This window comes from Corythoichthys intestinalis, chromosome 7, assembly GCF_030265065.1.
Source record: "Corythoichthys intestinalis isolate RoL2023-P3 chromosome 7, ASM3026506v1, whole genome shotgun sequence".
Classification (NCBI taxonomy): domain Eukaryota; kingdom Metazoa; phylum Chordata; class Actinopteri; order Syngnathiformes; family Syngnathidae; genus Corythoichthys; species Corythoichthys intestinalis.
In genome coordinates, this window is record NC_080401.1 from 37,554,420 (window position 1) to 37,580,677 (window position 26,258).

At 37.9% G+C, this 26,258-nt stretch overlaps 1 protein-coding gene across 7 annotated transcripts in view; it reads right to left on the reverse strand.

The window, feature by feature from the left end:
• Window positions 1-26,258, reverse strand: part of elavl4 (ELAV like neuron-specific RNA binding protein 4) — a 180,157-nt gene that overhangs the window by 7,169 nt on the left and 146,730 nt on the right. For 4 of the 7 annotated variants that reach the window (XM_057842258.1, XM_057842253.1, XM_057842260.1 and 1 more), the window contains 2 exons: window positions 22,496-22,729; window positions 6,563-6,601 (listed from right to left, as the gene is read on the reverse strand). In XM_057842258.1, coding sequence (XP_057698241.1) covers window positions 6,563-6,601; window positions 22,496-22,729 — 273 coding nt within the window. The remainder of the gene's footprint in view (window positions 1-6,562; window positions 6,602-22,495; window positions 22,730-26,258) is intronic. The other 3 variants (XM_057842254.1, XM_057842257.1, XM_057842255.1) reach the window with 3 other exon arrangements.

Sequence of the window (26,258 nt, forward strand, 5' to 3'; positions counted from 1 at the left end):
TTTAGAGGAATAGGAAGGTTGGGGACGTATTTCCTTAGTTTCAGTGTTGTAAGTAGTAATACGCCATAGTTACTATATGGTCAATGTAAAAACAGTTTATATTTAAACTCTGGTTTGTCAATCAATGTCATTGGTAGCCAGCGAGTTACTGATTTGACGAGTTCAAAAGCAAAAGCAGACATTTTTCCATTGTTTGGGAATTCATAAAATTATTACATATTTTTTTAAATTTGGTGTTCCCAGGTTGAAGGTAATCACTTTGAGTTAACATCAATTTAAAAATTGAAAGGGTAATTTGGAAGAAGCAAGGTAAAAGCAGACGACTCCATTTTTGGAACTGAGTATAATAATAATATTTGTTTATATTTTTTGTTATTGGTAAAAAAAAAAAATATTTTGTACATTTGAAATGCATTCTGCAATCGAACGGCTAATATGAATAAAATCCAACTTTTATTAACGCTTGAATTTCATGTAATTGCAAAATCTGACAACTGCAGGAAACGAACCGCCAAGTCAAACATTTTCACATGCCCACCCCCCAAAAAAACAAACAAAACAAACAAACAGAGATGTTAAACGTTATGCTTAGTGAATAAAAATGAATAACAGGTAAACATACAACTGCTCTTACGACTCAATTCCATTCTTTATATTGATTCAACTGAACCCTTTAACTCTTCATCCCATTACTTGAAGTGAAGAGATAAATTACATTGATATCAGAGTCTGTCATATTCAGTGTCGTTAATAACAGCATTAGAGTATAACAGCGTTACTAACGGCGTTATTATTGTCAGTCGTGAGTAATCTAATTAACTTCTTTTCCCATCTTTGCAATGCAATTACTGTTACGGACAGTGTTGTTAATCTTCCTTTAAAACAGTAATTAATTACCATTACAAATTACTTCTCCCAAAAAGTAACTGCGTTAGTAACTCAGTTACTTGAATGTATAAGTAATTAGTTACTTGGCAAAGTAACTGGTGATACTTTTCTTTTTTTTTTTTTTTTTCCTCAAAGCAAAAAAAAAAAAAAAAACGTTGGTCACACAATATGAAGTTTAAAGGATTTTTGGGACAATTGGCCCTAGCCCATTTCTTTACCCTAAACTTAACTAGACACGGGTATTGCGGATATTGCGATAACTATATAGTAACCTTTGCTATGTGTGCAAGTCATTTAATGTTGTGAATCAACCGTTAAAGTTGTTAAAATTGCTTCCGTTATTGCATTAGTTCCTTTCTGTCTATTCTCGACATGTGTAAGTTTTAAAACTATTTCATCATTTAAAGATTTAAGTTTTGCCGATTTAGAAGCATTTTAGATAAAAAGTTACTTAGGTTCGCTAGGAAGGTTCTCTACAACAGAGCCTTCCTGAGAAGTCTACTGCTTTAAGATGGCAGCTGTTTACGAACGTATGTAGTTCTTTACTATACATATTGCTAATGCCGCCGTGTCTGTCATTTGCATCTAGTTCTGCATATACAGTATGTGATATCTACTGAAGCATCATGTGGGCGTAGTTTGTAGGCTATCGGCTACAGTCAGGTATTATTGGAGCCACCTAGCATAGTAGCATCGTGTTTGCAACGGTGTCACACTCCCTTGCATCCTCCCCACTCCTGCTCTGCTCTCTCGTCTCCGTGAGTCCGTCTATTTTTTACTTATCTCGCGTCAGTCTAACAACATCGTAACGCTTAGTAACGCACGCCTTTCCAGCTTCAGTAACGGTAACGGCGTTGCCAAGATGAGAAAAGTAATTACTTAGATTACTCACTACTGAAGAAAATAACGCCGATAGTAACGCCGTTATATTCTAACGCCGTTATTAACAACACTGGTTACGGAGGATGTAAAGGCGCGTGTTGCTGCAATTTGGTTGAATCACACGCGAGATGTCGGAGAGACACGGAGAGAGCAGAGCGGGAGGAGGGAGGGGGTTGTGACGCCATTGCAAATGCAATGCTAGGTGGCTTGGAGCGTTAGCATAGCATTCGCGTTCTCGATAGCATTAGCATTTAGCGTGGGGAGCGTCATCTTAAACTCTCAGCTTTTTTTTACATATACAGTTCGTGGCGTTCAGGTCGGTACAATTAATTGAAAATAATGGACTGTTTTTCTGTTGATTATGCATTATCATCGTCAAGTGTGCATTGTCCTTGTAGATTCTACAGTATAATAATACATTTTTGTTGTTTTTCATTACCAAAAATAGTCACTTGCCCGAAACTTTTTTCGTATCCATATCCAAAGGGCGTATCCATTGTGTGATTTTTTTTTTTTTACTTAAAAACAACTAGAGCAAAGATTGGAGAGGGAAGAGATTAAGAGCCTCACCTGCATATTGAAAAATATATCTACAATATATGGCAGAAAACAATGACAAGACTGGAAAAGCAGTTTCTGCTCTTGCACTCCTCTTTAAAAGAAACTGCTGTATTGTAAGCCAAAACATGTTGTGTTTGATAGAAAAATATGTCTATATGCTGCCATAGCAGGTTCATGGTGCATTAGGCCCCCAAACTATTTTTAATTTGTCCGTTTTACCATGGAAACCCCCGTTTACAGACGTCGCGCAACCGCTTTTTTTTCTCTTCTTACTATCGCATTTTCTCCGATATGTTAGATGATAAATAATCGATCCAAACAAAGAAAAATACAAAAAAAAAACAAAAAAACAAAACAAAACAATTTTAAAGGGTAAATATTTGAAAAAGAAAATCTCGACCACTCCATGATTTCTGCGATTTCTGCATCACAACCCTTGTTATATTACCATGTTTCACCCATAAAATCCCCGAAAAATCCAGCTGTGGCCATTCACAGCTGTGTCTTGACACTCAGTGATACATGCTACATGGAGTTTTTGGATCGAAACAAGTACGCGATAATATCACGTTAAAGTCATGGCGTCTGTAATTCTGCTCTCGCATGCTCTCACCTCAAGATAGGGTTTTGGTGTTTATAAACATAAAAAAAATAAATAAATAAAAGGCCCTCCTGTTCAAAATTTTTCTTCCCCCAGAAAATTAAGATTTTAAGCTTTCCAATGATGTATCACACATCCATAACGGACAAGTTTTAAATTTTGCCAAATTGGGGGTCTCAGAGCGGAACTTCAAGTCACCTTAGTGCAGAGGTGCCCAAGTCCAGTCCTCGAGAGCCCCTATCCAGCTTGTTTTCCATGTCCCCCTCCTTTAACACACCTGAATCAAAAGATCAGCTCATCAGCAAGCTTTGAAGGAGCCTGACAACGATCCACATTATTTGATTCAGGTGTGTTGGAGGAGGGAGACATGGAAACCAAGCTGGATAGGGGCTCTCGAGGACCGGACTTGGGCACCTGCCTTAGTGTTTTCCGCCATGTATATTCAGTACGTACCTCGTAACATAGGTCACGGTTCGGTGCGGGTTTAGTATAACAGGAAAAAATAAAAAGGCTTTTTTCTCACAGCATTTGAAAGTTAAAGTTTGTATACCATTACACTCTTATATAGGTGAAATTTAAAAAATATATAAAAATTTGAACTATAGTTTTTTGGAATGAAAACGACCGTTCAATTCAATCAGTTAGTATAAACATATTTGATGTGAAAGACGTTATAGAATGGATCATGTCATAACATATAGAACATAAAAAGTAACATTAGTTACTTTGCCGAAAAACTAATTACTCTTACTTTGAGGTAACTGAGTTACTAACTCAATTACTTTTTGGGAGAAGTAATTTGTAACTGAAACTTATTACTTTTTTAAAATAAGATTAAAAACACTGGTCATATTCATTGTTGCTGCTATCCTCAAGATTTTATCGACTGACTTGATAGCAACATCAGTGAGGGCGTTTTACATGTTAAATATTTATCCAACCAGGATTAATTTAGCATTTCCAACCTGGCCAAGAGGCAGCAGGAAACGGAAAAACAAGGCAAAGAATGTGGGAACCGAATCTCAAACATTTTCCAACAACTGAATTTCATGGCATCATTGGTGGGACTATTTTTATGCAAACAATCATATTTTGCAACGATTCTTAAATAGAACCAAACATGTACCATATTTTTTGGACTACAAGTCGAACCTGTATTTAACTCGCATCACCCCAAAAAAAAATGCACAATGAAGAGGAACATTTTTTAAAAAGGTGCGGTTGAGAGTTTGGAAAATACGTTATTTTCAGTGAGTTAACAAAAAATCATGAATGCAGACGTACTTTTTGTCAGCTTTTGCATTAGAACTCTTCAATTTCAACTGTAATTTTTCATCATCACAAGCTAGGATATGAGGTTTACTTCTGCACGTGTTTTAGACATTCTACTAGCTTCATTGTCAAATGCCTCCTGTCAGGAATTACTACATATCTGCCAAAGGAGATGCAGATGAAGGTTTTCTCTTGGCGCCCTTGAGTGGCTCCTTCAAAAGCGAGATTGCAGAAAGTTGTTGAATTAAATCGTTGCTAGAAATTCATCAAAGATCACGCACCAGGCTACTAAATCTCTTCTCATTCGCCTCGTAATCTTCTCCCTTTTCTTGCGATGCAAAAACATTTGAATCCTCAGTTGACTTCACTTAATTGCCTTTCCGCTCAAAGGAAAGCGAAAAAGAGGGAAAGAAAGTGCCCATTTTGAAATAAAAAGTAAATGAGATAAAGAGGTTCATTTCTTATGCCACTTCTCTTCAAGAAACAACTATAGGCATTATTGGGCATGCTTTAATTGAGATTTCCGCCTTACTGCAGCTGTCTGGGAAGGCTGCTTTTTTGGCGAATGGGAGGGAGGGAGCAAAATGGAAAGTGGAAGCACTTTACAGCCCAGTGGCATTAAGGTACAAAGCGTATTCCTCCCACTCGTCTCTGAGTCTGCAGGGTGTTCTGTACTATTGCAGGGCTTGTGGCACTGATCGATGGCGCTGCTAGCTGCTCAGGGCCCCCGCCCTTATTCTTATCTCGCCAGTGACTATATATGGCCCGCAATCACTATGACCTTCCTACATGACTTTGATGGCGCACAGTCTGTTCCTGGCCGATGCGAGGGCTTGAGACGATTGAATCATTGACTCCAAGGTCTTACCGCAATCATTTGCCTTCATCGATTAAGTACCGCAGGGCGTAAGATAAAGAGATTATACTTGACAATATACATCAATCTGTGGGTGAAACAGATTGTTGTAGCCAAGTGCATTTTTTTTCAAGATCCATCACTGAGTAACATTGGTTTTGAAGTAATCTTGTTGGAAATTGTATCTAAAAGTTGTCATACAAGTAACACTTTCTGAGACTTTACTTTGCATTGTGTGCTTCTCTGAGTGTTTGAGCATAAAAAGTGCATTAAGAGGTTTAGTAGAATCAGGGAACAAACCCTAACCAGTATTCCAGGCGAGAACAAGGGTTGCATAGCAACAGTGTCAGCTGACCACCTTGTTATGTCCTTAGAAAAGCCAACTACTTGCAGACGACATGCTTTGCAATCAGCATGCTTGATTCAGACTAGGGACAGGCATAACAGTTGATAATTTGATGAACTGATTGCGAGATTAACAGTTGATCAATCTTGTCTTGAATGCATTGAGCCGAAATTGACAGAACCGCTTGACGCGCTGTTGATTCAATCCCATCTCAGACGGCTTTTCATTTTATAATTTGTCATTGCTCAAGAAGCTAAGCTGTCTCCAAATGGTGTCCCAAGTGGCTGCAACATGCAAGATTGCCGCTGTCAGCACATCACAACAATGGTTGCTACACGCCTGGTTATGTAAGACCTACTGTATGGTAGCAACAAAGCAAAGAAAAATGAGGAATGGAGGCAAAAAGGAGGGAATTCGAGCAGTGCAGAGCAAAGCCGGAGCCATCTGCAGTGAAACATTTCCTGTTTCCAAGGATCCAGGTTCACCCAGCCTCATCACTTGTACTTTTTAAAGCCTGCTCGGATCACAGCTTCCGCTACCAAGACTACTGGCCAATCTGTACATTTGGCATAGATTGTACGTCACGTGTCAACCATCTAACTCTGAGCAGGTAAATAGGATTTAACAGCAATAAAAGCTTGAACTGGGATGGGGGTGGCAGTGAACATTCACTGCCAGCACCTCCCATTTCCAATGGATTGGACGTCCATCTCCGTCAGTAGCAGCGAATAATTTAATATCAAATGTTGTTTCAAGAGTAGGACGAAGCGACAAGGTCAGTGAACCTGAATCCCAAGGGGGGAAAAAAAATAACAACAACACCTAGAAATCAAGAAGTCAAGAACAAATCCATTCTGTACACAGAAACAACCCATAAAATAATCCAAACAACACCAGCACTTGTCATAATAAAAACAAAGCAAATCCATCACCACTGAAAACAAAGATTTCTGCTATTTAAGTGCTTGTTAGGCTTTTGAAAAACACTCAAGCTCACAAGTAAAAAAACAAACTAAAAACAACAAAAATGCAATCCACCTTGAAAAGTTATTCAACGTAAATTTACAACAAAAACTGCACCAAAATAACAACATGAAAATACTGGAAAATAATTGAGTCAACATGGACATCTGGCATTGGGTGAAGTTTTAATTACCTCTTTACGCCATAGGCCATATTAAGCAAATTGTCCAGCCTGTAAAGAGAAGGAGGGTTCTGGGGTTAATGGTGGGCAGATGGTTGACTTACTCAATGGAACTAATGTTGAGTCCTGCCGGAACTGCATGATCCTCCTCACTACACAACATACGAACCCATCTCAAGTTACGTTCCCCATTACACTGAGGAACCCCACCAAAAGAAGCTGTGGTTAATGAAGCTAAATTCCCACTGCTGTAGCACAGCTCTATATTAGCTTCTGCCACACGAATGTACTGTATGTTATCAACACATGAACAAAACTGAAAGTGCTTTCGTTTCAACCTACACAAACAAGTCAGTTTTGTAGAAACAAATACTAATGCTGGAAGAAGTGTAGCATTGCATAGCCCAGGGGTAGCGGAAGCGGCTAGGTTAGCTCTAAGCAAAAACCAGGAAGAGTTTGTGCCAATTGTTTTGTTCCACCACATTAATTGTGCTGTATGAAGCAATCTTCAAATTGGAATGTCAGTAAAACTACTTAGCATAGTTTTTGGTCTATCACCTGGCACTACCCCCCGTTTTTAACTCATATACTTACATTGCTGGCCAAAAGTATCGGCACCCCTGTCTAATTCTGTCAGATAATGCTCACTTTCTTCCAAAAAATGATTGCAATTACAAATGCTTTGCTAGTAATGTCTTCATTTATTTTGCTTGCAATGAAAAAACACAAAACAGAATGGAAAAAAAAAAAATTAAATCATTATCATTTCACACAAAACTCAAAAAATGGGCCGGACAAAAGTATTGGCACCCTCAGCCTAATACTTGGTAGCACAACCTTTAGACAAAATTACTGCGAACAACCACTTCCGGTATTCATCAATGGGATTTTTACAATGCTCTGCTGGAATTTTAGACCATTCTTCTTTGGCCAACTGCTACAGGTCTCTAAGATTTGAATTGTGCCTTCTCCTAACTGCCATTTTCAGATCTCTCCACATGTGTTCTATGGGATTCAGGTCTGGACTTTTTGCTGGCCACTTTAGAAGACTCCAGTGCTTTCTCTCAAACCATTTTCTAGTGCTTTTTGAAGTGTGTTTTGGGTCATTGTCCTGCTGGAAGACCCATGACCTCTGAGGGAGACCCAGCTTTCTCACACTGGGCCCTACATTATGCTGCAAAATTTGTTGGTATGCTTCAGACTTCATAATGCCATGCACACGGTCAAGCAGTCCAGTGCCAGAGGGAGCAAAGCAACCCCAAAACATCAGGGAACCTGCACCATGTTTGACTTCGGGGACCGTTTTATTTTCTTTGAAGGCCTTGTTTTTTCCCCCCTGTAAACTCTATGTTGATGCCTCTTCCCAAAAAGCTCTACTTTTGTCTCATCTGATCAGAGAACATTCTTCCAAAACGTTTTTGGCTTTCTCAGGTAAGTTTTGGCAAACTCCAGCCAGCTTTTTTATGTCTCTGGGTCAGAAGTGGGGTCTTCCTGGGTGTCGCCGACGGATAGTATGGGTTGACACTGTTGTACCGTCGAACTGCAGGACAGCTTGAACTTGTTTGGATGTTAGTCGAGGTTCTTTACCCACCATCCACACAATTTTTCGTTGGAATCTCTCGTCAATTTTCCTTTCCGTCCACATCTAGGGAGGTTTGCCACAGTGCCATGGGCTTTCCACTTATTGATGACACTGTGCACGGTAGACACAGGAACTTTCAGGTCTTTGGAGATGGACTTGTAGCCTTGAGATACCCATGCTTCCTCCCAATTTTGCTTCTCAAGTCCTCAGACAGTTCTTTGGTCTTCTTTGTTTTCTCCATGCTCAATGTGGTACACACAAGGACACAAGACAGAGGTTGACAGAGGTTAATCCATTTTAACTGGCTGCAAGTGTGATTTAGTTATTGTCACCACCTGTTATGTGCCACAGGTGCTGTTAATTACACAAATTAGAGAAGCATCACATTATTTTTCAAAGGGTGCCAATACTTTTGTCCAGCCCATTTTTGGAGTTTTGTGTATAAATGATAATGATTTAGTTTTTTTCCCATTCTCTTTTGTGTTTTTTCATTGCAAGCAAGGTAAATGGATATATTACAACCACAGCATTTGTAATTGCAACCATTTTCTGGGATAAACTGAGCATTATCTGACAGAATTGCAGGGGTGCCAATACTTTTGGCCAGCAGTGTATAGTCCTGTGTTGCTAATTTACAAAATTTTCCAGGCTAATGAGCTGCATGTCTTTTGGTGTCAATATTCCATAATACAATGTCAAAACGTGAATTAGTGCAGCCTACGTAGTTTTCTTGTCAGATTTATATTGTGATCCCTCATTACTTCGCGCTTCAAACTTAGCGCCCTCAGTCCATTTTAAATAAAAAAAAAATACAAATGAGCTGTCCCGATCCGACGACGCAGTCTCATTCTCCCTCCTGCTCCTTTTCTTGGTCACGCAGTAAACTGGAGTTGCTTATTAAAGTTAACGATGATTGACAGACGTTAAGGTTTAATCTTGCCAGAGATGCCTGGAAGCCGAAACTTCAAAGTGGCGCATGCGTCAATCATCGTTTAACCTGTTAAACAGTTGCTGTGGCAACTCATTCTGTACAAGTGAGCAGCGTCAGTGGATTTTAGTGGATTCACTCAATGAAGCATTTAATAAGCATTTTTGTACCTTATTCTTGTTTAAAAATAATTCGGTGGGACAGTAACATGTTTAACACTTAACATAATTATTAGATTTGAAGTGCTTAAAAACCATTCATTAAAATATCTAAATACATTAAAGTCGTTTTTGTAATTATTATTATTTTTTTATATTAAACATGTCTTGTATGTATGACTTTCCAATCTTATATCTACATAAATACATTGAACACACATTTTGTGCTGGGGGGTGCTGCTTTGCCGGTTCTGATCCCCATTAACCCTCTTAAATGAGAGATCACTGTAGTTCGAAAATTATAGCGATCAAAATTGTCTGATACAGAGTTCTGTCAGGTTAATGGCATTTGAATGATGGTTCGTGAGAGATGATAATGATTTTACCCAACATTAACAAAAGTGATCATCAAACCTGTCTTGAATATTTAGTGTCTTTCTTACATCTGTTGAAATATCTGAGGACACAGTCTTAGCGACCCACAAATACAGGAAATAAGACACCCATCAAATATGTCTAAACTCTTATTGAAGCCACAAGATGGCGGCAAACAATATTTTTATATTTGGCATGATTGGTCAGAGCTCAAAAATACCATAACGAATAGATTCCTGCAAAAAAATGCATATAGGCAAATTCCAAACTGCAAATTCGAGGATGTTCATTGTACTTTTAAAGTGGTTTGCTAATAACTTTGACTTTTGAGTCTATTTATGCGTCCCTTTAGAGCCCATCATGTGTGAATGAGGGGGATTAGGAAACCTGTGGGCTATGTAAAATGGTGGTGGAAGGATGCAGTCTGCTTGGTGACTCAGTGACCTTCATTCCTTACTTGCTCCCTGCCTGTCCCATGTCTTATTAACTCTTAGAGCCTAATGGACAAGGGGCATGGTTTATTGAGCAACAGCTGGCTAGAGACACCTCGTTCCGATAAACCTAACTTGGCGACAAGGGTCCATCTACTTTTGGGTAGTTGTGCACTTTAATTACCACTTCCAAGGACACAAGTGTCATAATTGCTATTTAGATTTAAATAATAAATCTTAATTCAAACATTGTGTGATTAAAATGTTTTTCAAAAAGTGTTCTAATTTTCCGTAGTGATTAATATAATGCAATGTAATGCAACTATGAAATATGCAAGTATTCCGTGACATGACATTTCACACAAGAATACATTGATAGACTGATATTATTTCAGTAGCTCTATTGTCATGATTGTCTGCCTTGGTACAGATTTTTTTTCTTTTTTAGAATGAATAAATTCTAAAGGAGTGTTTAAGACTACTCTGAAAACATTTGCCGGTTGGTATCACCTTTGTGTTGAAAGAGAGAACAGGTTAAAAATGCTTTATGTTTCTTCCTTCATCTGTTCTTTTACTGAATTCGAGAGCTTTGCATGTTTTGCATGGCTCATTTTGATAAAATTTTTTCGACACACTTGTAACGTAGGCTGTCAATAAACAAATAAATAAATAAACAAACAAACAAACAAATAAATAAATAAATAAAGTTATCTGAACTTGAAATTTTGAGTGAACCAATTTCACTTGAGGTTTTCAAGTTTTGATGGAAAACAAAACAAACAAACAAAAACGACACTGTTAAACTCACCATGCTAAGTAAGCTACACTTCAGCTAAGTAGCTTGAACTGACAACTTTAAGTAAATTGGACTTCAGTTGAAGTAACTATATAATATTTTTGCTCTAACCAGGGATCGAACCCAGGCTGCAAACGTGGCAGAAGGAGCACACAGACAACCGAGCTAAGTAAACACAGTGACTGATTGCCTGCTCTTTTGAAGGCATTGGTAGAAAGGCTGCAATAGTGCCGACCTTAACATATCAAGGTCAGTTTGCTTAGGCACTCTATCATGCAATTTAATACAACTCAGTTAAGTAAGTTAAAAATATTAACTTGATAAAACAAGTTACGAAAACTCAAAATAGCAAGTTACTTAAAAGAACTGAATAATTTGAGCTAAGCCTACAGTAAATCTGTAGTTCACATGACTAATAGAAAGTTTAATTTTTTAAAAGTGTAGTAGTGGTGTATACTAGGGGTATGCCCAATTCAATCACGTGATTGGAAATCGGGCCGATCGCGCCATTTTTCAGAGGACTGGAATCGGTTGAAAGGGATCGAGTTTTCAATATAGAAACAAAAAACAAAAACAGAACAAAAAATATATATATACACTGCTGGTCAAAACCATTGGCACCCCTGCAATTCTGTCAGATAATGCTCAATTTCTCTAAGGAAATGATTGCAATTAGAAATACTTTGGTAGTAATATCTTCATTTATTTTGCTTGCAATGAAAAAACACAAAATAGAATGAAAAAAAAAATTAAATCAATATCATTTTACACAAAACTCCAAAAATGAGCCAGACAAAAGTATCCTCATCCTCATCCTCACCCTAATATTTGGTTGACAACCTTTAGAAAAAATAACTGCGAACAAGCGCTTCCGGTATCCATCAATGGATTTCTTACAATGCTCTGCTGGAATTTTAGACAATTCTTCTTTGGCCAACTGCTCCAGGTCTCTGAGATTTGAAGGGTGCCATTTTCAGATTTCTCCAAAGGTGTTCAATGGTATTTAGGTCTGGACTCATTGCTGGCCACTTTAGAAGTCTCCAGTGCTTTCTCTCAAACCATTTATTGGTGCTTTTTGAAGTGTTTTGGGTCGTTGTCCTGCTGGAAGACCCATTACCTCTGAGGGAGATCCCAGCTTTCTCACACTGGGCCCTACATTATGCTGCAAAATTTGTTGGTATTCTTCAGACTTCATAATGTCATGCACACGGTCAAGCAGTTCAGTGCCAGAGGTAGCAAAGCAACCCCAAAACATCAGGGAACCTACGCCATGTTTGACAGTGGGGACCATGTTCTTTTCTTTGAAGGCCTTGTTTTTTTCCCCCGTAAAATCTATGTTGATGCCTTTTCCCAAAATGCTCTACTTTTGTCTCATCTGACCTGAGAAAACATTCTTCCAAAACGTTTTTGGCTTTCACAGGTAAGTTGTGGCAAACTCCAGCCTTTTTTTTTTTTTTTTTTATGTCTCTAGGTCAGAAGTGGGGTCTTCCTGGGTATCTTACCATAGAGTCCATTTACATTCAGATGCCGACGGGTTGACACTGTTGTACCCTCGGACTGCAGGACAGCTTGAACTTGTTTGGATGTTAGTCGAGGTTCTCTATACACCATCCACACAATCTTTCATTGAAATCTCTCGACAATTTTTCTTTTCCGTCCACATCTAAGGAGGTAAGCCACAGTGCCATGGGCTTTACACTTATTGATGACACTGCACACGGTAGACACAGGAACATTCAGGTCTTTGGAGATGGACTTGTAGCCTTGAGATTGCCCATGCTTCCTCACAATTTTGCTTCTCAAGTCCTCAGACAGTTCTTTGGTCTTCTTTCTTTTCTCCATGCTCAATGTGGTACACACAAGGACACAGGTCAGAGGTTGAGTCAACTTTAATCCATTTTAACTGGCTGCAATTGTGATTCAGTTATTGCCACCACCTGTTATGTGCCACAGGTAAGTAACAGGTGCTGTTAATTACACAAATTAGAGAAGCATCACATGATTTTTCAAAAGGTGCCAATACTTTTGTCTGGCCCGTTTATGGAGTTTTGTCTAAAATGATAATGATTAAATTTCATTTCCCATTCTCTTTTGTGTTTTTTCATTGCAAGCAAAATAAATGAAGATAGTACTACCAAAGCATTTGTAATTGCAATCATTTTCTGGGAGAAATTGAGCATACATATATATTTTTTTACTATATTTTTTAAGGGCTAAAAGGTAACAAAATAATCCAGAAATACAGTGGCATTGTCAAAAGGAACAAAAATATATGCGCCGTAACACTACCAGAAAAAGCGGAAGAGGAAATACAGTACTGTAACTTCTTTGTAACTTTTGTTCAAATAAAACCTCCACACCACCCAAAAAAAAAAAACACCCAAACAAAAAAAACAACTTTTTTTTTCAAATCGGATCGGAACTCTGTGTCGGAAGATTCATACATGCGACATGCGATCTGGACATCACTAGTGTATACCCTACTAATAATGTGTGGTGGTGCGTGCTGTGATATGAGCAAAATTCTTGTTAACATACAGCAGCTCATTGAAAAGAATTAGCCATAATTAGCAAGTGGCATATGATAACAATGAAATGCAGTAAATTGATGTAAATTGGAGTGTGAGGAAATTGTCAAGAACGCTTAGAGAGAGCTATAGGGTCAAGAGCAGGAAGGCATCTGTGGCCGCTGGGCTACAACACTACAACCTGCTGCTAACGTCCTTTCAGAGACACACACAAGCACAGAAGCATGGTACTTAGGCATACCTACTGTGCATATGCTCAGCTTTTTGTGCACTGCTTCTCAAAACTAAACAAACAATAGGGGCCTTTGTTTCTCTCTCAGTGCGTGTTAAACGAAGAATAGGCGCGTTTTTTGTCTTTTCATTTTTTGACACAAAAATCTGGTCCGCCATAATTGGTTCCTGCTCTGGATATAATAAGGGTAATTTGCTAATTAGCGCCATTAGTTAAGGGCCCCAAAAAAATCGGAAGCAAGCTAGGCTGCAGGGCTTGCTGTATTATACGAGGGTCCATTATGCCCGCTACTTGGAGTGGGACTATGCCGACACATTGTGCTGCACATTGACTCAGCTTGTAGTGGATCCAGAACATTATGTAGCCACTAATAAACAAATGCGCTACACAGCGGAACCTCAGAAGGAGAAGCGCCCTTGAAGGTGCATAACTCAGAAATATAAAAAAGAAAATACCAACATATTTTATGTTATGTTTACTATTATATATACTAGTATACATAAAAAATACTATTCAATAGTAAAATATTATACCCACAGGTGGGTAATAACGCATTACATGTACTCTGTTACATTTACTTGAGTAACTTATTTAGAAAAACGTACTTCTAGGAGTAGTTTTACTAAGACATACTTTTTTTTTTTAACTTTTATTTGAGTAGATTTGTGAAGAAAAACGCAACTCTTACTTTGCTACTTTGGGCTACACAAGAGTTGTTACATTTTTCACTTTTATACTAAATATTAGATTTTTTTTTTTTTTGCTAGCGATGCAATTGGCAAGAGTAGCGCTACTAATTTCACCAATGAGACGTCACAACAATAATCACATGACTCAATTACACCAATCAGACGCAAGCTTGCCGTTCCATGATCATGCAAGCCTGTTCAATCACGTGTCTTTAAAGCACAGTAACAAATGAAGTATTTGACATAGAGCGCTCCCCTCAACATGAATCGAAAGCGTGGATTTAAAACTCTCTCGGTTTCTATTTGGCACTGATTGACACCGGAAAACCGGAGCTATGATCCTTTCAGTTTCAAAATAGTAACTATGAAGGAATTACAGTATTCACTATTCAAACTAGGAACTATGTTCTCCACTAGAGGGCAGGGCACTCATGCTCTTTGGACGAAATAATGCTTCATCACTGTTTTTTTCCTCATTGTCTTTAATTTAATGATATATATACAGTGGGGCAAATAAGTATTTAGTCAACCACGAATTGTGCAAGTTCTCCCACTTGAAAAGATTAGAGAGGCCTGTAATTGTCAACATGAGTAAACCTCAACCATGAGAGACAGAATGTGGGAAAAAAACAAAATCACATCGTTTGATTTTTAAAGAATTAATTTGCAAATCATGGTGGAAAATAAGTATTTGGTCAATACCAAAAGTTCATCTCAATACTTTGTTATGTGCCCTTTATTAGCAATAACGGAGGCCAAACGTTTTCTGTAACTCTTCACAAGCTTTTCACACACTGTTGCTGGTATTTTTGCCCATTCCTCCATGCAGATCTCCTCTAGAGCAGTGATGTTTTGGGGCTGTCGTTGGGCAACACGGACTTTCAACTCCTTCCACAGATTTTCTATGGGGTTGAGATCTGGGGACTGGCTAGGCCACTACAGGACCTTGAAATGCTTCTTACGAAGCCACTCCTTTGTTGCCCTGGCTGTGTGTTTGGGATCATTGTCATGCTGAAAGACCCAGCCACGTTTCATCTTCAATGCCCTTGCTGATGGAAGGAGATTTGCACTCAACATCTCTCGATACATGGCCGAATTCATTCTTTCCTTTACACAGATCAGTCGTCCTGGTCCCTTTGCAGAAAAACAGCCCCAAAGCATGATGTTTCCACCACCATACTTCACAGTGGGTATGGTGCGATTCAGTATTCTTTTTCCTCCAAACACGAGAACCTGTGTTTTTACCAAAAAGTTCTCTTTTGGTTTCATCTGACCATAACACATTCTCCCAGTCCTCTTCTGGATCATCCAAATGCTCTCTAGCGAACCGCAGACGGGCCTGGACATGTACTTTCTTCAGCAGGGAGACATGTCTGGCATGCAGGATTTGAGTCCTTAGCGGCGCATTGTGTTACTGATAGTAGCCTTTGTTACTGTGGTCCCAGCTCTCTGTAGGTCATTCACCAGGTCCCCCCGTGTGGTTCTGGGATTTTTGCTCACCGTTCTTGTTATCATTTTGACGCCACGGGGTGAGGAGGGAGTTGAAAGTCCATGTTGCCCAACGACAGCCCCAAAACATCACTGCACTAGAGGAGATCTGCATGGAGGAATGGGCCAAAATACCAGCAACAGTGTATGAAAAGCTTGTGAAGAGTAACAGAAACCGTTTGGCCTCCGTTATTGCTAACAAAGGGTACATAACAAAGTATTGAGATGAACTTTTGGTATTGACCAAATACTTATTTTCCACCATGATTTGCAAATAAATTCTTGAAAAATCAAACAATGTGGTTTTCTGCTTTTTTTCCCCCCACATTTTGTCTCTCATGGTTGAGGTTTACCTATGTTGACAATTACAGGCCTCTATAATATTTACAAGTGGGAGAACTTGTGCAATTAGTTGTTGACTAAATACTTATTTGCCCCACTGTATTTTTTTAATTTCTTTGGCTTAATGTGGTTATGTAATGGGTTATTGTACAGTATCATTATAAGAACAGTTTATTTAGATACGTTTGTGCTGAGAGGGAAAAAAATACCATTGTTTAAAAAAATAAATAAAAAGCAGCTACTCACAATGTTACTCATTACTTGAGTATTCTTTTCACTGGATACTTTTTTACTTATACTTCAGTACATTATTGGATAACTACTTTAAGTCTTACATGTGTAACATTATTTTGAAGTAACGCTACTCTTACTTGAGTAAAATTTTTGGCTACGCTACCCACCTCTGATTATACCTTACGTGTACAATTAGGGCTCATTGAGTATTTTTACATTTATAAAACTCAAATTGATTTGTCAATAATGTGAACGTGCCTTTTAGCAATTTTATCCTCATGAGCACTGGATTATTAAATTGGGGGAAAAAAACAACAACAAAAAATACACGCACATTTTAAGGCAGTTTCCAACTTCCAGAGTGTTGCGTTGTGAGGTGGGGAGCACAGGGACACTGTGAGGAAGTGTCCTGTGGTTGTGATTTGTGATGAGAAGCGACAGCTCTCCTGCCGTGCCTGTAAATTGGCTTGGCGTATCACAGACACACAGCCACGCTACATCGCTCAGGTGTCACACCAGGAAAGCGGCACTGCAAGAAAAATACTTTCCCGCCGCCGACTTTGACGGAGAATAAACAGCACTACCGGCTTAGTGTTATTGAAAGAGAAAGGAATTTGTAGGAGTGTGTATTTTATGACAATCCTAAAAATTTCCAAGTTGTATTGGATGATGGAAAGTCATCTTTTGTTTTGTGTACACGCGGTGAGATGAAATGAAACCTCTAGGAATGAATTCACCAATATTTGCTGATGTTTACAAAACCATATTCCAAACAACTACAAACAAACTGTGAAACCGGAATGTGACCTGATAGGTTACAACATGATAAAATGATAGGGGAGAAAATACTGTCCTGAGCAGCAAGGCATTGTCAGCATAGGATGTTCTACTCTAAATAAGTAAATATACAGACCTCATAAATTTCTAACCTTGCCAAGGAGATTAGGCTTTTGTTGCCGTTTGTTTGGTTGTTAGCAGGATTATGCAAAACTATTAAACCGATTTTTTTTGTGGGGAGAGAAGCATTGCACTTTGGTGTGTACCTGGAATTAAGAGCTTTATGTTTTTTTTCTAATTTTTTTCTGCCTCCCTCCAAAAATATATAACCACTGAATATGCAGGAGGTGGTTTTCTATGACGTGTAAAATTTGGTGTTGATCCAAATAAGAATGGCGAACCTTAGACCTCACTATCAGTTGACGGGACACGGGCCGATCCGTAGGGGGTCTATTTTCAAAAACTTAAAATTCAAATATTTTCAAAACCAAAGCCGCTAGCGACCTAAAACAGGCACCTCCCTTGGGCATAGCCTATATGAGTCTCCATGAGCAGGGACATAAAAAAATTCGAAGTCGTTCCCTAATAAAATCCCGATTACAGGGTAATTTTTTTTTTTTATTCAAATATAACAAAACTGAAAATGGTTTTAAAATTCTCAAATTTTACACTACATGCACAAAAATCACCAAATGCAGAGATAATCGCCTATTTTTCCAGGAACAATAGCAATATTTAACATGTCATATAAGTTTTTGGCCAAAATAGCAACTTAATTTTTTTTTTTTTGTGTGTGCAAGTTTTCAACAGTTAATAAATCACTCAATTTTCACATAAGAAACTTCATACTTGAGGAAAGCATGAAGAATTATCTTAATTTTACTCCGCAAAAGCAATTTTTTCTATATACAATCACAATTTATATAGATTGAATCCCGATGTTACTATTGCCTCAGCACGGAGGCACGTCTGCCGGCTATCTGGCACTCATCGTTTTTACTGAAATGTTACATAAAGTAAAACACTAAAAGGCTCATTTTTAAATTTTGTATGGACGCAGAAATGTCTAAATTACTACTTTTTTGCCAAAAAAAAAACAGGCAGTTGGTCAAAAATTACCTGATAATTTGAATGTAAACTTGAGCTACTTTATAATGATAAAACATGGCGGCCATCAAAAAACAGAGATTTTTAAGTTCATAATTCTTGTAAATAAATGCATATATCCCTGGAATTTCTATATATATATGAACATAGAACAGTCTAGATTCTTGGTTAAAAGCAGAAAAACAGCAATTATCATTCATTTTAAATAAATATTTAAGGATAAAATTACGCTATTGTGTAATCCAATGTAGCGGCCGTCACAAAACAAAGAGCTTTTTTAAGTTAAAAGTGCATGCATGGGCCTCTTTTACATACTAATTACCTTGAATGCTTGACCAAATCACTCTTGAGACAATCCGCCAGCTTGTATGGAGTAAAACATTCATCCTGTTTCCACCTAAATCCAGTGTTTGAACGCAGCATGTGTTTGAATTTATCACAGTGAAAGCCTATTCAGCTCTGCCTGGTTCGGCCCCCAACGGGAAGGCGTGGCGCAATGTTTGTGGGAGTTGTCTTGTCAACTGATAGTGAAGTCAAGTGAAACCTTGGCGAATGATAGATTTTTTTTTTTTTTTTTTTTTTTGGTAATTCATTTATTTATTTATTTATTTATTTTTTTTACAAATTTAATCATGAAGCACCCTCGTGAGGATAAGCGGTTCAAAGGATAAATGAATGTATGAATCTTGAAGCTACCGTGTGTTAAGGATAATGTTTTAATGGTATTAAATAATAATCAAGTGTTTTGGTTTATATTTACAGTGTACATATTACATACCGTATTGGCCCGAATATAAGACGGCCCTGATTATAAGACGACCCCCTCTTTTTCATACAGAAAATAATTACAGTACATCTGAAACAAATGATTATAACAATATATTTGAGAGAAAAAGCATGTTATTTTGCCTCATTCAAATCTTGATATCTGAACATTTAAATATGTAAACTAAAGTGCCATCACATTCATGAATGAATAGCTTCTGGTTTTTGAAATGTTAATAAACCAATCTATTGTGATAAAACAACAAAATTGCAAAAACTGCATTCACCATCAAAGTGAAGTCTAACTGTAACTTTAGTCTTGAAACAAATCTGAATAAGGAAAAACATTGCAATAAAATAATGCAAACTGGCTAAACTAAAAAGAGTAGCTGAGATCTGTCATGACAGAACATCGCTTCAATGATATCTGGCGCCATCTAGCGTCGTGAATGGGGAGAGTAGCTGAGAACTGTCATGACATAACATTGCTTCAGTGATATCTGACGCTGTCTAGCGTCGTGAATGGGTTTAATGTCTAGACCGCGAATATAAGACCACCCCCTCTTTTTCAGTGTTATTTTAATGCAAAAAACACTGCCTTGTATTCTGGCCAATACGGTAATAGGTATTTTATCGATGGTGTCAATTACTTTTTTATGCTTTTCATGGCAGGGCTCCTTTCCCTTGCTAATAACAGTTTACTGTATTTGTGCTTTAAAACCCACCTCTTCACGTTGTATTGGAAAGAAGCTACAACGCTGCGTACTGAACTAGAAAGAGACTTTGTATTGATGAGCCAAGCCTCAAAACCTTGCATTATGAAAGTAATGTTTTAAGCAGATGGCTGACAATAAATGTTTTTTTTTTTTCATAGAATCAATTCCATTGGAAGCAGGGTATTTTAATGAAAACCGTCACTGTAAAACAGTTTTTTTTTCAATTCTTGCACAAAAACGCTTTACACTTTTATTGCACAGAAACAATCTCCGCATAGAAAGTGTTTTTATGGCCATGGAGAGGAAATTTGATTATTTTCTAACTGCATTTATAAACAAATGCATTTTTGCCCAGGGATGCAGGAAAGTGCTGGCATAATGGCAGTGTGATGAAATCAAGGGAAACACAAATGTGAATGACAGAACCCCACAGTCTTGTATAATAAGTTCCTCTCTGATGTTGTACAGCATAGCAGTTTGAATTACGGACACATGCATTAAGGAGCAAAGTTCATGTCTGTTCTTCTGATGGCTACACACTCGTCAAGGCAAAATATTAATAAGAGGTATTCTAAATAATCGCTGAGTTGGGGGCTGAGGAATGGCTTTTGTAGATTGTTTTAATTGTAATATGGTTTCACTGTTACAGTGCTGAAAAAAAAAGACATTTGCCTGCTTCTCACAATATACTGTATCTATTTATTTTGTAGCTTTCAATGGTCACAATATACTTTCATTCCTTTTTCCCAAATCACATTCAACTCTACACTAAATGGTTAATTCCAGCAAAAACAAAAAAACAAAACAAAACAAAAAAAAAAACAAAGCCATTTGACTTACTGGTGTGTTTCGGATCATTGTTCTCGCAGAGAATACATGTGCGCTTCACTTTGAGGATGTGAGCTGATGGCAAGACATTCTCTTTCAGGATTTTCTAGTAAAGAGCAGAACTCACGGCTCTATCCATTACAGTAAGACATCCAGGTCCTACAGAAGCAAAGCAGCCCCAGACTGTCATACTAACATTACCATGTTTAATTTTCGGTATTATGTGCTTTTACTGAATTACTATGTTATGGGGGTAATTTTTGTCAGATGGCCACTCCTAATTAAGTTTTAAGTTTAAACGAATTGGACGTTGTCAATGGCAGGCATTGGGTTAAATTGATGTTAAATATTTCATTTTAATGTTATTTAATTAATTAACATTTTATTCATTAATTGAAAAATATATTGAAATAATAGAAATACAAAAAAAGAAATAGAAAAAGAATACAATTATGATTGATAATTCAAAAACACATATTATAATTAAGAACTGGCGTCCACAATATTAACATTTGGTATACAAGTGTGGCCTACATGACCCAAAATGTGATGTCCACGGATCTGTTTTTTTCAAATTTTATTTATTTATTTATTTATTGACCAAAAGTAATAATTTGTCCTGTGAAGGTTTAAAGTATAGAAATGACTTTGTATCCCTTTTAAGAATGCCAATGTAAATTCTCTCTATTCGTCATCTCTTCCTAAAGTTCATTGAATCATAGCATTTAGTTGCCACTTGTAGCTGGCTTCATTTTGTCAGAGAGGTTCCACTCTAGTGATTTCTTGATTGAGCAGATTTAGAGGTAATTAGGCTTTGTTGTGATTGGTGAAAATGAATTCAGCTCTTCAAACGTGATTAGCCACAACTAATTAATGATTAATTTTTTTCTGTGCAATAAATTTAAGCAGTTGAGCAGGGGGTCACTTCTTATCGCAGTGTAAGTAAACTAAGGCTAAGTTCATACTACTGGTCTTGATGCACGAATCTGATTTTTTCGTGTTTTTCCAACGCGGGTCAGGCATTAACTTGACGGTCTGAACGGGACAAGTCGCATAGAAGTGGACCATTTCAAATCCGATCTGAGCGACTTTCGTATGTGGTTCAAATCCGATCTGGGCTACATTTTTTCAGAACGTGACTGGCGGTCTGAACTGTCAAGACTCCCAAATTGGAATTCATGCAGAAATTACGTCAGCTAGGAGCAAGAGGCATGGAGGACGGCAGCCATGTAGGCATTAGCGCCTAGCTTGAACTCTGCTTTTAAGCACGAAGCAGGCTTGACAACGGTCATAAAAAAATAAAATGAAGAAAAGGATAAGCCTTACAATTTTCGATTTTTATTCTGTGCGCATAATGTGCAAAATTTCATTATTGCACACGTGGCCAAGTCGGGGCAAAGTGACGCACCCACGTCATTGCGTTCTATCAGTCTATATAAACTTTGAATGTAAGACTAAACGGGGATTATTAATGTCTGTTATATGTGTGCTCTTTTTGGAAATCAAAATATGATCACTCTGTAATGACATACAGCTAGCATGTGTAATTTGTTTTGATGCTTCTGCGCATCAGGTCTCTTTGCTGAGTGCATCTCGGACTTAGTGCGCATGCGTGATACTTGAATGGTCTTAATGGACAAAGGCAGTCCAAGCGGGCACGCCAAAAAAAAAGATATGGCAAAAAATCGGATTTGTGCGTTAAGACCTGTAGTATGAACCTAGCCTAAGACATAAAAAACTGAGTATCTGTACTTTAACATTGCAACATCACATTCATAGCTAGCGTATGCACCTAGTTTCAAACAACTTTAGATGTTTTTTTTTTTTTTTTATTTTGTCTGAATTGAGTCATCGCCTGTTGTTTAAAGTTTTAGTGAATTTCACACACCAAAAATACAAATTTTTACTAACTGATCCTTCTAGCTACCTCTCCTCCTCAAAGGTTTTCTGTCCAATCCCCAGTACTCACCTGAACCTCTGAGCCTGGTGGTGAAGGGGCCCGGGGTATCGGCGGTTGGGGGACTGGTAGAGTTGCGAGAGTAGGGCCTGGCTGGTCTTCTGACTGGGGTTGTTGGCGAACTTGACCGTAATGGGCTCGGCCGCACCCGATGGCTTCTGTCCATTGAGGCCTTTGATGGCCTCCTCAGCCTCTATCCTCTTATCAAAGCGGATAAAGCCCACACCCCGGGAGCCGCCTGTGGGGCCAGCAGATCAAAAACAAACAAGGGCCCCTTTTTACTTCACAAAGTTTGCGCACAGTGGATACATCACAACTACTTGAACATATCACAACCACTTGAACATATCACAACATAATTGTAAGATAAAGTATTTAGCTTGTCTTGTACTTTACAAACAGTGTACATTAGGGGTGTGACAAAATATCGAAATGGTGATATATCGTGATACTTTGTATCACAAAAGGTTATCACAAAAGGTTATGCTCCTGCCAAGAATCGAGATATCGTTATAAAAAGGTGTCAATGTCTAAAAAAATAAATAAATAAATAAAAAGGAACCAACAAGTTGCTACCAAAATCTTCTACCATAATAGTGTCTCAGTTAACTCTAAGGCTGCATTGACGGTGCACGACGCCGAATCCATTTAGACTGGGAACGTTGGTTCATTCGAAACCAGAGCGTTCACAGTAGTGCTGCAACGATTAATCGATTAACTCGAGTATCTGATTAGAAAAAAAATATTCAAATCAAATTTTGCTGCCTCGAGTATTCGTTTAATTAAAGTGGCGTTGTAATGGTTTGTTTTGAGAGTGTTTGCATTTAGTTTTATTGATTTGGGTGGATACGCTGCCCTGTAGTCTGCCTCATTTCACATGGCTGAATCCAGCTGCTCCTTGTTAAGACCAACATAAGCACATTTTTTGTTTGAGCTCATTTTTTTTAATGCATTTGTAATTTAGTTTAAAGGTACATTTAGCTGTTGTTTTGTGGGAATATGTGTTTGAACCATTTTATAACATTTAAAGTAGCGGACTTTTGCTTTGTAAGTTAGTCAATTGTTCTTTTGTTGCACATATATCCTCATTTATTTATTTATTTTATACCGTTTGAGGCTCTGGTCAGGTATTTTAATTTTTTATGTTCCTTATCCGATTACTCGATTATTCAAACTAACTAGTTCATCGATTAATTGACTACTAAAATAATCGATAGCTGCAGGCCTAATTCACAGTCATTCTGTCTGATTTTCAGGGCATTTACAGGTCATTTTCCTGTTGAGTTTGAGCCACTGCCTATTCATTTGGGTGATTCCCAGGTCACTTCCTGTTCTGTAACTCAAAATAAACAGGAAGTGACCTGTAAAATACCCCAAAATCAACAGGTAGATGACCTTAATTGCCCAAAATTACCTCATTGTCAGTGTCAGTGGCATTGGCTGCCACTGACAGCCAATGAACACGATGTTCATTCGCCGCCATCCCTCCCACTTCAAACGGATTGGATGTCTACTAGTGATAAACTCATTCCAATTCACAGCAGAAGCTTTTCTGTTTATTAGTTGTTTGTAGAATATTCTAGAATGATTTCCTCACCAATGTATCGATAATCGTTGTATCGCCATATCGTCAGATCATCGCTAGCGTGAGCTTTGTATCGCAAATCGTAAAAGCTGCACGACTCCTAACTAAAACCCGCAGGCGCGAACATATCACCCCGATTTTAGCATCTCTTCACTGGCTCCCAGTACATTACCGAATACATTTTAAGATATTATTATTTGTTTTTAAATGTTTGAATAATCTTGCGCCGCCATATCTGTCAGAACTGCTTCAGCCTTACAGTCCAACCAGAACCCTCAGATCAGCTGACCACCTGCTTCTAGAAGTCCCAAGATCAAGGCTGAAGCTTAGGGGTGACCGTGCATTTGCGGTGATGGCGCCTAGGCTGTGGAACCAATTACCACTTACTATTAGACAGGCCCCTTCACTTACGGATTTTAAATCACGCCTTAAAACAATTTATTTTTCTTCACCTTTTAATGTGCAATGACCGTTCATTTTATTTTTGTGTTTATCTTTGAAAGTTAACTTATTTTGCTGTTTTATGGTATGTAAAGCACTTTGGTCTCCTTGGCGGATTTTTTAAATGTGCTATACAAATAAAGTTGATTGATTGATTGATTGTATCGTGAGGTACCAAGAGGTTCCCACTCCTAGTGTAGATAGTGGTTAAATAATTTGTTGGTATAAAAAAAAAAAAAAAAAAAAGGTTACCAGAACATAATTTGCTGAGACAAACAATGACATGTCCTACTTCTGAGAGCCATTCCAACAGAAAAAATACGTCCCGGTGTGTCAAAAAGAGATAAAGCCCCTCTCAAGGCCATGTGTGTATTTTATAAATATTATGAAGGTTTTCTAAATGATTAATAAACAACTACCTCAGAGACTTTCACTTTTGCGTACTTACATTGTGTTTGACTGTACTTTTGGAAGCAAACCTAAACCATCATATGCACGGTCACCCCCCCACCCCCGAAAAAAAAAAAAAAAAAAAAAATACAGATAAGCCCTGTCTAAACCAACTATAACTTGTCCGGGAAAAAAGAAAAATTCGACTCATACAGATTTGCCCGTTTTTGACTGCTTTCACAACAATTTTCATAAAAAATCAAAACAAGGGTCAGAAGACAATTTATGTAAGACGTTAAATGAGAAACATGCCTCTGGGTTTTTTTTTTTTTTTTTTGCCATTTGTCATATTTTACAATATTGAAATTTTTCAAATTTGAAGGAGAAAAATGCATTTACCTGGCAAATTCTAATTGCATTCCAAATATTTTTGTAATTTGGGAAATCTCTTCCAAAGCACAACCCTCAAGTCAAAATTTTTAATCAAAAAGTGACTTTTTTTGGGTGGAGTAACATACATACAGCGCATACAGTACATTTACAAAAGTATGGTGTTGAAGTCCGGTATGTGTTTTAGGCTTTAGTCAGTCCACATGATAATTTCACAATACATACACAGACACAAAAACGTCTTCATTTATTCGTATGTTGTGACATTTGACTTGTTTACTCAGCGATTTGTTAAGTCATAAAATATTTAGAGGCACGGTTCCTGGTGATCTTTTGTTTGTGACTTTGCAACTGCACACTAAATGATTAATTCATTAGGTTCTAACAAGATCTAACACACAATTGCAGCAACAAATCTGACTTGACTTAAATATTAATGCCCAGTTTTGATTGCCACATACATATCCATTTAACTATATGCATTTGTTCAGAAATCTTATGATAAATCCCATTTGATTCATACCAAAAGTCGGTAAACAAAAATGTAACGCCTATCTAATGAAACTAAGTATTAATAACTTTGTAAAGGACCGTATTAGATTGTGTACCTACTAAGTTGTCCAATGAGTGCATACAGTATATACTGTACATTTGTTTGAATGTGTGTGTGTGTACACTACATGCATTTCTAGCTATTAATGGATGCTGCGCCTTGTTTTAATGAGGCTGTCTGGATGGCCCAGAGGGTACTGGCTCAGTGACAGCAACATGGTGCCAAGGAGACTATTTACATAATAGTGTGTGGTGTGTGCACACAGGCATGTCTGTGTGACGGCGAGCGAATAAAGGCAAGGTTGAGAGATAGAGGGGGGGATTTTTGCGTTTGAGCGTCATTGTGTGCAGTCTCTCTTTCTCACACACAAAAGGGCCACCTTATTGTTATTCCACATTTTTGTACATGTCATTCCT